Source organism: Octodon degus, unplaced genomic scaffold, assembly GCF_000260255.1.
Source record: "Octodon degus isolate 3935 unplaced genomic scaffold, OctDeg1.0 scaffold00016, whole genome shotgun sequence".
NCBI classification, from domain to species: Eukaryota; Metazoa; Chordata; class Mammalia; order Rodentia; family Octodontidae; genus Octodon; species Octodon degus.
Window position 1 is genome coordinate 17295031 of NW_004524592.1, and position 14297 is coordinate 17309327.

General features: G+C 38.7%; 1 protein-coding gene across 35 annotated transcripts in view; it reads right to left on the bottom strand.

The window, feature by feature from the left end:
* The window catches only part of Ank2 (ankyrin 2), a 370586-nt gene that overhangs the window by 107513 nt on the left and 248776 nt on the right, over positions 1–14297 (bottom strand). For all 35 annotated transcript variants that reach the window (XM_004626671.2, XM_023710116.1, XM_023710124.1 and 32 more), the window contains 2 exons: positions 10455–10553; positions 3580–3777 (listed from right to left, as the gene is read on the bottom strand). In XM_004626671.2, coding sequence (XP_004626728.1) covers positions 3580–3777; positions 10455–10553 — 297 coding nt within the window. The remainder of the gene's footprint in view (positions 1–3579; positions 3778–10454; positions 10554–14297) is intronic.

Here is a 14297-nt window from a genome sequence, read left to right on the forward strand (position 1 = left end):
ACAAAAATAGTCACTGTTTTAAAAACTCTTTATATCCTGACTTCTGTCCCTTTTGCTGAAAACCAACTGTCTAAAAAAACAACTCCTCTTGTGAAATACAGTATACTTCTGGCATGATGATGGGCTGATTAACACCAGACTTTCATACACCCTAAAGCTTTAAAGCTCTTTTACAAGATGGCTATCCTCCACATGCTAACATACACATGCTCAGCGTCCTGTGCACCCGGCCAATAGCCTCACTCTGCAGTTAGTGGTGTGCTGTAAATACAGATAAGTCCCTGGGCTGAGATCCTGAGCATGGCCAGCTTCCTGCACTATGATCTCAACTCTATGGTCTTGGCCAGACATTGACACCACATGTTTTTCTGGCATTAGGGTGGGAGTGGGAAAATTCTAAGCTGACCAGGATCTGTAAAACACAGCAAATATGCCTGGGTTGAATCCTCTAAGACACAGCTTCTCCTCAGGCCCTTCAAGCCCTCCACTGACAACTCCCAAGAACCAATGGTGCCCTTCCCTACTGTCAACAGACTAAGAGACCAATTATTCTGCATTAAGATGACAGTTTTCCATTCTCTCAGGCTCTCACAGAGAGCACATGGGCCAAGCAATGGCCATGATTCATCCACATGGCTGACACTGACAAAGGATCTACAATCTGAGGTACAGGATCTCAGGATAAATCCTGAGGGGATTTCACTGACCTTATCAGACCCAAGAGCTACAACTCTGGTTGCATAGGTCTTGCTTTATCTTGGTCTTAACCATCCAGCAGAAAAATATAAAAATGAAATATCAGAAGTAAAGCCATGGTGTTATGCTGAGCTGTAGGGGACTCAGGTCAACAATTTCTGACATTACCAGTCAAGTGGAAAACCCAATACTATTATGGACTACTGAACTCTTTTAGAATATTTTGTTGAGTTTACACACCTATAATATTCAAATAAGGGAACTTAACAAAAAAAAAGGGGGGATACGGATGAATGTCCATTTTGTATCTGTGTATTCAAAATGGTTAGGATAGATATATAGTTACATTCTCTTAATGAATAGAGGGATTTGTTTTAATGTGTTTATAAATCAGATATCATGTCCGCATCTTGTACAGCAATTAACCACTAGGAAGAATGTATGCAATGTGTTAATTATTGAAACTGTCCTACGAATTTGGTTTGAAACTGTCTCATTGCTATTTGTTTCTCAATAAAATTATGGGGGGAAAATCCTTACTAAAAATCAGTAAGAATGACAAGATAAATTAAGTGGTAAAATATGGTATAAATCAGTGAGTATAAGCTTTAGAGTTTCATTGATGTAAACCTTAATTCTGCATAGTTAGATATATGCTTTTGTGAAAATCATTTTCCTCTTCTTAACGTGAAGATGAGAATAATGTTTTGTATAAGAATGCTGTGAAGTTATCTGTAATGAATAAAGCATTTGACATTTTTTGTTATTAAAAAAAAAAAGATGACAGGTTTCTTTTCACCTTTTTTTAAAAAAAAAACATTTGGTGCTAATAAGTCTTTGGAAGAGAGTGACTCTCCTGGCTTTTGCCACATGTGAACCAAATACAGGAAGGATTTCTTCCTCCTGGCAGGAGTCCACATCATCCACAGTTGCCATTACAGCTCTGTTCCCCATACTCAGTGCGCACAATAGTGGGGGTGCTGCTCACTGGAGTTGAAGCAGAGTTCACATGGGGAGGAAGGAGAAATCAACTCCCGATGAACTGATCAACACCATCAGTTTGGAAGTGCTTATTAGACAAAGCTGCATACTGTAGGACCCCAGAGGCAAGGTCAGAAAGCTTGTTTTCAGTCACACAGCCCTATTCTCCCATGTTAATCCCATTGGGATGTTGCCTAACTCGCTGACATTTATAAGCACTTCAACAGGTTTTGGTTTAAGTGACTTACCGTTTGGCTCTAGTTGGTTATACTGTTAAAACTACTGTTATGTAGTTTCTTTTTTTCTTTCTTTCTTTTTTTTTTTTTTTTTTTTTTTTTTGTGGAACCAGGGACTGAACTCAGCCCCTTGCACTTGCCAAGGAAGCACTTACTCCACTGAGCCATCTCCCAGGCCCCTGTTATGTAGTTTCTTATATTTTACTGCTCTAATTTACTATGGACTTACTATATTTTTAAATCAAAAACTATTTGAAAGAGAAGGAATGAACTATTCCTATGTCCACATTTTTATATCTTAATTTTATCTGTTTATACCTTCACCTGTTAGGACAATTACCAAGCCTCTCTTGTGTTCTTATTACTGTTCTATTTTGTTGCTTAGTTACTGGATTTGTTTTAGCTTACTTTTAAAGAATCATCAAAAACCTGTTCAACTTTTCAGATGTCAGAATTTGAATAATTATCCATTTCTTATGTCAAGAAGAAATGTTTTCTAGCCACAGGCAACCACTAAACCTAAAGAGCAGTTAGTGGCAGGTCCCTACACCACTCACTCCACACCTCTAAAGTTCTGCCCTGCTTGGATGCAGTGTTTATACCCATGTGTTGTGAACAAATTTAAAGTGTCTTTTAATTAATGTGAATCACCACTAAATTTGCAGAATTACTTTGCCCAGTGGCAGAATCCCTTGTTTTAGAATTTTATTTGCTACCTTTTCCTGTTCTTCTGCACTAGTTCATTCCTTTTGCTCCAATGAGCCGCTGATGGTGGTCACATTTTATCCCAAGTCACCTCCAAATACTCAATTTCAGATAAAGTCTATGAAAATGAAGATGAAGAACTGCCCTTCCCTACAGCACAACTGGAAATAAGTAAAATTTAGGTAGTAATATAGACCTCTTTTGACACCAATAACAACTTAAGAAGTGCCACTCTGCAGTTCAGCTCCGTGTAGGCAGAAGTGTACTTGGAAATGACAGGAGATCAGAAAAAAATGGGATATCATGTTGGAGTGGGCTGACACTAAGCCTGGGAAGCAGAAGATTAAGTAAAGCCAGTTTCTGCACAGCACAATGACCCAACATAGCACTGTCAATGTAATGTGATATTTTCTTTCTCATTAACAATACCAGTTCATTGCACTTGAAAATCTGTTTTCTTTTGAGAGTGAAAGCATTATAGATTTTATGGTAGAAAGGGAAGAACATGTGGAACATGCTTTATGGGAATATATTAGTTAAAATCCTGGATACTGGTACTAAAACAAAGCAAAACAAAACACCCTACACTGTTATTTAGGCAGAAGGATTTTTTTTTTCCTCCAAATGCCTTCAGAGCAAGGTTGGCTGGCTTGAGTTGTGGGGATCGAAACACAACAACCTGAGCCTGACTGCTTTCTTGAAGCAGTCACTTAAAGAACTGAGCTAACGGGCAGCCCACCCACCCACTGTTATTTAGTAAAAGACTAAAATCCAGCATCTTTTTTTGATGATATTACATAAATTTTCATAGTCCCTTTTTGATCATTTAGAAAATGAATCTAAAATAGTCAGAAAAAAGTCAGTCAGCGATTGATCCTTCTTGATACTTTGTGCAGTGGAGCACGGGGCCCCAACGCAGGCACCCTCTTGGCCCACGCCCTTGCCAAGTCCTTCTCCTCACCTTGGTAGCTAAGGAGTGCGCCGCGCCTGCTTCCAAGAGCACCGATGCCACGTCCACCTGGCCTTCCCGGGCAGAGATGTGCAAGGGCGTGTAGCCGTTGGTGGTGGCTGCGTCCGGATGAGCCATGTGCTGTAGAAGCAGCTGGACAATTTCTGTCTTACCCAAGCGGGAGGCAATATGTAAAGGTGTCTGTTCCTCCTACAACTCAAGTCAAGTCAAGAGTTAGTGCCAGGCGGACCAGACTTCACCGACAGGATGAGAAGCTCATATGATTCACAGCCATCTTCTCCACTGCCTTCCTTATGGAATCTCTACAGCTCTTTACTCAAAAGTAAATTGTTACACCTTTGATGAAGGCTTCATTTATATTTTGCTATATAGATGACTTATTTGATCACAAAATTACCCCTTGATTTTTGCACAGTAGTACTTTCATGAACTTCATCCTCGTTTTCTTGGAAGCCCAAAACACTGTTCAACTCATTAGCACTTCAGCATTCACTTATGTTTAGATATAAACTAACTCGTGTCTTTCAGGAAGAAAGAAATTCAGTCCAGGAGTCCTACGACCTAGATTCTTCCTCAAAAGATTTCACTTAAAGGCAAGATTTATTCTGGGAACTGTACCAAGAGAAAAGGGAAGCTGTAAAACTTTGTTCTTAACTCTGCTCAGCCAGCCAAGGATACAAATATTGATCATTTTCTTCAAAGAAAAGCCATTGATAAAGGAGATACTGTAGATTGGTTTTTAATGATGCTATTCCAGGAGGTATTGCAGATAGGCCTGAGACTTACCTCCCAGACTTCAAATATGAGAAGAAACTCTGGCAAGAAGCAAATGGTATGAACTTTTTGCCAAGAGTTCTGAGTATAAAAAAAGAGAATATAGCTATGCAGAAGGGACATGAAGGACATGTTTGAGGAGGCTGAAGGAATCACCCAAGTCTAACGTGTACCTAAGAACAGCGCTTGCAGGGTTGAGAACCGAGCCAACCATCACCTCTTGTAAAAAGCAAATTGAGTGTAGCCCTAGTGATCAAAGGAGGTGCATCTTAGCATCTGCCCAAGGGTATATCACAATAAAAGTAAGGAAGCAAAAGCAGGGCCCATTTCTAGGGCTAAGAATGAGTGGGGAAGAAAAAATAAAATTTATCAGTCCAAATAAATGTACTACTTTAAGCTACAAGGAAAAAAAAAGGAAATAGCTATAGAAAGAGAAAAACAGTACTTCATGAAATTCCAGGTGGTGAAAAGTAATAATAATATAATTATTTCATTAAGAGAATTGGAGTTTTATTAAAAGTTGCAGTTTATAAATTTCCATTATTTATAATAATGTAACTTACCCGAAAAAAAAAGACCTGAAAGGAGTAAGGAAATGCATGATTAGACTATTTTCCAAATAGAGTAAGAGAAATTTACTAAGTTTTAAAGAATTTTCCAAGGCCATTAAGCTATTAAAACGGGGCTTGAATTCTGGGGCTGGGTTCAAAAGACAATATTTTTTTTTGCCTATATACGCTACAGAAATAGTATGGTAAGACAGCTCTGAGGAAAATGAACAGGGCCAAGTGACTCTCAATAGGAACGGAGACAATGAACATGTGTAAAAATAACAAGCAACATCTATCAAAAATCAAAGAACTTGAAAGAAGCTTAGTGAACATCTCACACTACTAGGTTTCATTTCTCAGACTTCAGTTCTACAGAACCTGATAGAGGTGGATGGAAAATGTAACATGGCCTAAAACTGTGTTTCTCATGGGAGGTGAGGCCCTTGAACACATAAAGGAGAAGCAATAATCCCAGCTGGTGGTAGCTACTGAACCTAGTTAAAGGATCTGCCAAGCATTCTTGTGGTTCTCAGACACCCAAAGCATTAAAATACTTTCCTCCTGTAAGTAAAGAAATAAGCTGTCTCACCCACTTTTTATAACTTTTGGTATAGTCCCACCTAAAAGTAGAAAAGAACATAAAGATTTGGTTAAGAAAATCTTTAACCCATAACCTGGGATATAAGCATTTTTAATGTTTGGGCTTTTCCCAACATTTTGGCCCTAGCCTTCCAAGGTCAATTAAGACTCAGGACATATGAGAACTTGTACTGTAAAGTCATGTAACTCAGTAGTGTCCCAAATTTTCTGATCAAGAAGATTATGGGGCCAAAGAGGAAAGTGATCGATGATGTAGAGTGTGCCTAAGGAGAGTCACATGGAGAGAAAACATTCTCTCAGGCTTTCACAGAGAGCACATTGGCCAAGCAATGGCCATGATTCATCCACATGGCTGACACTGACAAAGGATCTACAATCTGAGGCACAGCATCTCAGGATTAATCCTGAGGGGATTTCACTGACCTTATCAAACCCAAAAGCTACAACTCTTGTTCCATAGTCCTGCTTTACCTTGGTCTTAACCATCCAGCAGAAAAGTATAAAAATAAAATATAAGAAGTAAAGCCATGGTGTTGTGTTGAGCTGTAGGGACTCAGGTCAACAATTTCTGACATTACCAGTCAAGCGGAAGACCCAATACTATTATGGACCACTGGACTCTTTTAGAATATGTTGCTGAGCTTACACACCTATAATATTCAAATAAGGGAACTTAACAAAAAAAAGGGGGGATACGGATGAATGTCCATTCTGTATCTATGTATTCAAAATGGTTAGGATAGATATATAGTTACATTCTCTTAATAAATAGAGGGATTTGTTCTAATAGTGCTTATACATAGGATGTCATGTCTGCATCTTGTACAGCAATTAACCACTAGGAAGAATGTATGCAATGTGTTAATTATTGAAACTGTCCTACCAATTTGGTTTGAAACTGTCTCATTGCTATTTGTTTCTCAATGAAATTATGGAAAAAAATGTTTGGACTTTTCTTTCCCAATGGAATTGCAAAAGTTGAATTTGCTAAAGTTAACAGAATACAAGTCAAAAAAGTAGGGAGAGTGCAGAAGACTCATGGGAAAAGGGAAAGCCAGGGTGTGTGCATGCAAGGAGTCTGCTCCCCTAAGCCTCTTCCAAACATGTGAGATAAAAATCCCTTTATCAGGGCCAGGAGACAGCTCAGCGGCATAAACACCTGCTGGCAAAAGCAAGGTCCTGAGTTTTATCCCCTGTATCAAAAGAAAATCTCTTCATCACAATGTGTTGTTGACCAGAAAGAAGTGAGCTCTACTTTTCCACACAACCTGATTTGTTACTTTATTCCAAGGTGACAAACTCAGAAGACAGGCAGGGCCCCAATGTCTTTTATGAATGGACAGAAGGAATAGTGGCTAGGAAAGGCTCAAATGTTTTGTTCCAAGTTACTAGCTCACAGGTTTCTCAGGAACAAAGTCCACTGCAGCTAAGCAAAGTTTTGATGAGATATGTATCAAGCGCATTTAAGCTGAAGGACCTTATGGTTGCTCAGGTTCTGAAGCCCAGCCCGGGCCCCATCATTTCAGTTGAAGGCGCATCAGCAAAAAGCTCCTAAAACAGAAGGGATCCTACCTGGGAAGCCCTGGTGGCCCTGTCAGTTGTGCCCACTGGGGACATGGACAAGAAGGACCTTCCTCAGAGCACAGCCTGGGGCAAACACATTACCTGGTGACCAAGGAGCTCATGCTACTATAGCCTTGGTGCTCCAGTCTGTCTGCCCAGAAAAATAAGCCCCACACCCTGAGAAGAGCTTATGCTTTTAAAATTAGAAATAATACTATGATTATAGGGTTTCTTTTTGTTATATATTGGAAGTAGGCAAAAAGTATGATTTAGCTCTTGGTTATTATACCCATGGTATATTACTTCAAAATTCATTTGAGAAGAACTGCGAAGTATTGAGATCTTGACTATTCGCTCAGTGTAATAACCAGACACAAGCTTTAATATTTCCACTTTAAAAGGGGAGACTTCTAGAACGCATCAATGGGCATGGGTCTAAGCCTGATCTAAATCCTAGTCATAGTCAGCTGCTCAGGGATGGAATGCGAGCAATTAGAAACCAGCCACTTGCTTGAATGAGATAAGGGCACTTTTTACATTTGAAATGGCCTGTCAGGAGAAGCAGATCCAGGCTCTTCTGCTGCTTTACCATGAATCACCGAATCACTGTCTCTGAGCAGAGAGAGTGAAGAGAAAAACACAGGACTATGGGAAAATTCCTCTTTTTTATTTTAACTTTCTCTCCACCACTCAGTCAGCACAATCTTGAATTTGGGGAGCCTAAACTACCACACTGCAATACAGCACAGCTTTGTGTATCAGATACAATTTGTGTTCAGATGCTTCATGAACTATACAGCACTGCACAAAGCCAAAGTCAGTGAGTTTCAGGGGGACATCTACAAGTTAAATGACAATCAAAAGCTCCTGCACAGATACACCTTAAACTGAACATGAGAAAGGAAAGCCCTAGCTCTGGGCTGTCTCCTCCTGGGACTGGGAGCACGGATGCCATCTGTGACTTAGAAACAATGTGTTTGCTGCAGGTTCTGCTCTGAGGAAGGCCTTTCTTGTCCATGTCCCCAGTGGGCATAACTGACAGGGTCACTAGGGCCACCCAGGCAGGATCCCTTCTGTTTTAGGAGCTTTTGCTATTGGCACAATGATGGGGCCCAGGCCGTGCTTCAGGAACTGAGCAACCATGAGCCTTCAGCTTACACTCACTTGAAACTTATCTTCAAAACTTTGCTTAGCTACAGAGTTCCAATAGCAGGACACCTCGGTGGGGGTTACACATTGACTTTGGAAAGCACTGCTCTCTAAGGTGTGGTATTCTTCCTGTTTGGAACAGGATGTTATATAAAAGGGATTTCTTGGGGTAGGTGGTAGAACTAAAATAATTACAGGATAACATATAAAACTTAATATTTAAATTAGAAAGGATGAAAAGAACTATGTTTATATATATAGACTATGAGACTAAATGGAATTGCCAAACAGAAGTTGGAAAATAAAATTCAAAGACCCTGTATGTTAAATAAAAACATAAATGAGTGAATGTCACAGCATTTTAGAGAGACGCTAACTAGTGTTTATAAGGAAAGTTTTACATGGTGTCTAAAAAGGTATAAGGCTAATATAGGTTAAATCAATTTAGAAAAAAGTAGCGTAAATACATGAAAAAGGAATAAATTTCTATTGAAATAGGATAAGTTAAATTTGAAAATTAGACAAATATGAAGGACTTTTAAGAGAAAAAAATGGTACCTCTTTTATTTTTTTTATCTTTTTTATTATTAAATATACGTTACAAAAAATTACCAGAAACATTAACTACAATGTCTGGCAAAAATAACACTGTTCATGATACTCAGAATGCATTGGTTGAGGCCAGCCAGATAGCTTAGCAGTCTAAAGCACCTGCTTAGGCAGAGCGCAGAGGCCAGGGTTTGATCCCTGGTGTGTCTTGTTGGCCCCACCCAAGGAGCATGCTGAGACAGGGATTAAGACTGGGTGTGGTGGCACACACCTGTAATCCCAGCGCTTGGGAGGCTGAAAAAAGGAGAATCACTAAGAGTCTGATTTATGTAGTGAGACCCTGTACACCCTATAGACCCTGTCCTAAATTCATTTTTTAAAAAATACATTGGTTGATCATAAAGTATTTTTTTTAAGTAGCAGAATGTCAAATCCTCTTAAAAGGGAACAAGAAAAATGCCATGGCAGTGGAAAATATAGCTAAATAATAAAAAATCTAAATATATAAAAGTATAATACATCTATGAAGATGACCTAAGAATAGTAATGACTTCACTTAACACAGATGGGAAGTCACATGAGAGCTAAAACAACCAATGTCCTAGCAAGACTGCAGCACGATGATCCTTAGTAGAAAATGCCTATTAAATTCAGGGAGTCTAAAGATGTTAAGAGTGTTGAGAAAGGAATTCTGAGGTGTCTATATCAACCCCAAATTCAATTATGAAGATAGAGAAATGCAAGGACTTCCCTAAAATACTAGCCATTTTTATGACTCCAGATTGTCTCTCATACAACCCTGTTTCTCTAGTGGGGCCACGATGGTGTGACAGGCTGGAGAGAGTTACCAAGTGTTGGAGAAGGAGAGAAAGTACTTAAATAGTCCACAATAATCCCAACAATGGAAGCACAAACGTTAATGGGACAATGTGGAACAAGAAAGATAGAGGACACTTAGAGACATCGCTGATACATTCAGAGAGTAAAGAGAATGCGAAGTAAAATTCAGAAATAAAAGAAAAGAAAGAAAACCAGAAGTGATTATTAAAAAGACCTATCTGATCAAATAATCTACAGCATCAAAATTCTACTTTAGAACAATAGAAAGGCAAAATATCTACTATGTAAAACTTACAATAAAAAGAAAAGTTGGCCTTATTACAAAAAAAAAGTGAAGGCATTCAAACTTTGAGGATAATTTCCTCTTAAGAAACTTATAAAGAAAAGAGGGCCAGGGAGATAGCTCAGTAGAATAAGTGCTTGCCTGGCAAGCACAAGGTCCAGAGTTCAATCCCTGGTACCACCAAAAAAAAAGAAAGAAAGTTATAAGGAACAAATGTGAAAATATAGTTTTAGTGCTTAGAAATACATTTCAATATGCACAGCATTTTATAATGCAGAGAAACTTAAAATGAAGAGATATGTGAAAGTACTTTTTTAGGTTAAAAATTATTAAAATCTAAGTCAATGCTGTATTCTTAGCTGCTAAACTGCACATATCTTCAAATGCTTTTGAATTGGGGTGCTATTTTCATTGTATATACTCATGAATTTTCTCTTTCTTGCTTGAACAACTGACATTGTTTTTGGTGTTTTTGCTCATGCCCCTAAGATCTTGAAGAATAAACTCCTCTTAGAGGTAGGACTATGGGAGAAGCTTGGAGGAACACCACCACCTACCCTGGCTCTGGCATCGACAAGGGCACCGTTTCTCAGGAGGCACCGGACCACTTCCACTTGGCCTGCCCGGGCTGCCATGTGCAGGGCCGTCTCCCCACGCTGTGGGAAACAAAGATTGTCCCGTCATCAATAAACCCAGTGTTCAGGAAGGCACAGAACAAAGGTGTCCTTTCTGTGAAATTCAGCAATATATCCAAGGATTTAAGAAATCTACAAGAAGGCATAATTATTTAGTTTGAAAATAAAAAACCAGTTTCTGTATCTTCTCCATCTTTAAAAGAATAAAAGCAAATTTTTTATTTGTTTCAGTTCATGAAAAATTTAGTAAACTTACCCAATGATCCAGTATAGACTGTGGTTTAACTTCTTAACCTAGCAAAACTGACACTGGTTTTAGTAATGAGATTAGCTTTTATCCTACAAACCTAAAATCTGTCACTGATCCCGTGTCAACGAGAAATTCCAATTGCCAAAGATTCAAGTCAATACATCCCCAAAATTCATCATCACCTATGCCATACATCAATTTCTTCCCACAATTTAATTTTACTTCAAAATTAAACAATTATTTTATGTCTGTTTTGTCTTTGTGTTGTGAAATTAGGTCATAATTGTCCATTTAAGAGATCTGATTTACCTAGACAGTGCTAATGAGCGTATGTGATGGTAGACAGTGATTTGGGAGAGCTCCTGAGACAGTGAGGTAAGTGTTAACCAGGGCATCTACTGAGGTCAGTGACCCTGAGCAGCACAGGAGCCCTTCAGCATCTCCACACAGTACCTACCCCTAAGGAAACTAAAAGATGAAGGTCAGACATAAGGGAACCTGCTCCCTGGGAAGCCTGTTATGACAGCTGGGGGTGCGGGGGGGGGGGCTAGGAGGGATTCCATTCATTCAAATGATTTTACTCTTAGAAAGACATACTGCAGTAAAAGTCATTACAGACTGCCTTGGCGTAGCGATTCGAGAATATAAGACTGATTTTAACCAATAAGTTAGGCCACTGCAAATCAACAAAAGTGATTTTAAGTTTGGTTGTGTGCACTGGATTTTCTGCAAAAACTCCCGCAAATAACGGGAGTCCTCTCCTTGGCATAATAAACTCTTAAATCTAGAAGGTTCATGATGAACTTTAAAGTACATCCAAGATCATCTCCCCACCACTCAGACCCATCCTCTTGGAAGTTACGAGAAAATGCTGTCAAATGATGGGACTGTGGAAGCACTGGATGTCGTATCTGCTCTCCTCATCCTTGCTGAAGACGCCTCTAGTGGCCTTATTCTCTGTTTGTCACATTTCATTTTGGTAGAGTAAATGTATCTGGAATATGTTATCTTACAAAATGATCAGTTCTTGGAGTAGAAATATTTGTCTTCAGATTTTCCATATGTTGCAAGATTTTTCTTTGGATCATGGTTTCTAATTCATTTTCTGTATCACTTAGAAATGTGTCAAATGGAGAAACCTACTAAAGTCAAACCACTTCAAACCCTCCTTTCTGGGTCTGATAAAATGTAGCAGTTTCACTAATTCTGGGAGAAATAAAGGTAGGAATACATTTGTTTAGGAGAAGTGAACACAAACAGCCCCAGGGGTTCCTACTGAATGGGGAATTCACATATTCATTAGCCAAGTTTTATCAATGGGGAATTTTCAAAATCTAAAAATGTCTTGAGTACTAGTATTGATATTTCAAAAATCTTTACGCTACACTTAAGGTAAATTATTCTTTATTATTTTTACACTTTTGAAATTAGTCCTTTAGATATAAATGTCTAAAGTATTAAACAAAGAAAAGTTGCATATACATGCACATATGGTCTCTCAACTATACAATGGTCTTATTTAATTCTTATTAAACAACTCTGGAATGATGACCTTTATTTTAAATAATGTCCTTTTTTATTTATGTTACCCTTGTTTATACATGAGTGTCATTAGAAAATGAAAGGCAGAGAACATTATCTTACTCAATCATTTCCATTTCTTAACAGCTTTGTTTTCTTCATCTTGAGTTAATTAACTATTGGGGAAGATTTTTAAACATAAAGTGTGAGCTCTATCAGAAATCTACTGCCCTGTTGTAGCACTGAGAGAAAACAGTGACATCCTGCGCTGGACTTTCCATTGTCCTGAAAGGGCTTGCCTCCCTACTCCCGTGCCTGTCAATGAATCCTTTGGATTAGGGGCGGATGGTAACCTGCAGTCCAAGTCTTGGAAACTTTCTGGAAAGGGAACAGGATTGAGGGACTGATCCACTTCACACTTGCGGTGACTTTTCAGACAAAAGCAAGACTGGTCAGAGAACAAGTATGCTCATGTCCAAAGCAGGTATTCGAAGTCATGCTCCGGCCCTCTGTGGTGAAAACTGACTCTGCAGACAGCTACACAGACTTCCACTTGGCTGCACCAAGTTGGAAAGCATCAAAGCACAACAGACAGCTTTACACTCAAAAATGCGATTATTTCAGCCAACACACAAAGGCTCCAAGGGTGGGGTAACGTGGGGTCAGGGAATGATCAATTCTGACACAGCAAGCAGTGAAGGCTCACACAGCTTCTTGATCACCTTGCATGGACTTTGGGTCCAGAAGCTATATCCTCCTGTTCTCAGAATAGTTCATGGGCTGCCCCACTTAGAGAAAGCTAAATTCCCTCACATGTGCAATTAGCAGATTAGCAAATAATAATACCTTAAGACTAATAAGCTATAACTAGGATCACATAAATAGACCGTAAGTTCTTTAATAATTTGATGTCTTAATTGTGGAATAAAAAACTATTAAATAATATTTAAAATCAAATAAATTTAGTTCTACAATACATTTTGCTTGGGTTATCAGAAATTCTAGACTTTTTTTTTTTTTTTTTTTTTTTTTTTTTGCAGAACTGGGGATTGAGCTCAGGCCCTTGCACTCACCAGGTAAGTGCTTAGTCTGCTGAGCCATCTCCCAGACCCCCTGGGTTACCAGAAATTCTAGCAGTGTACCAAATACACAGAAAAGCTAGCATGAGAGGAAATATAAATAAAAAATGAAATTAGGAATTTAAATAGAACGAGATACCAAACATTAACAGCAATGGTCAATCCATTGCTTCTGTAACTGTGATTCATGTTAATAATACACACTAACATTTATTTAGAGTTATTTCTGTTTCCTGTTTTTAAATATCTCGGTACTGCAGTGGTCCCTGAGCTTCTTATTCCTGCCTGCACATGAATAAGGAAGCGCTGTTGGCCAGGAGAGAACTGATGCTAGCTGGTTTGCCATGACACAATGACCAAAGAAGATGAAGGAAATATAAATGTGAAGTAAAAAAAAAAAAAAAAAAAAAAAAAAAAAAAAAAATCCTAATATAAATTAAGTAGAAGAATTCTGGGAAATCCAGAATTTAGTAGCAGAAGGAAAATTGTCTGGGGACCAGCATTCATTTTGCATGGTGTAACTGCTTCATCCAGGACACTTCCACTACAGCCAACAAAACCAAATCAAAATTACAAATCAAAGTAAGGTTAGATGTGGACAATGTTGTGTGACTGAAAAGAGGAAGAACCTGAGAGCAAGTAAAAATCTTAATGCTGACCAATCTCTGGTTCATCATTTTTGTTTGTTTGCTTGCTTGGAATTTTTCAGGTAGGGTCTCAATTTGCCATTGTGGTCTTGGGGATTGAACTCAGAACCTTCACACTGAGCTTTATTCCCACTTTTGTATTTTATTTTGAAACAAGGTCTTCTTAAATCACTAAGTGGCCCAGGCTGGGCTAGGACTTATGATGCTCTACTTTAGCATCCCAGAGGGCACGGATTACAGCATGCACCACCACAACTGGGCTGGTGTT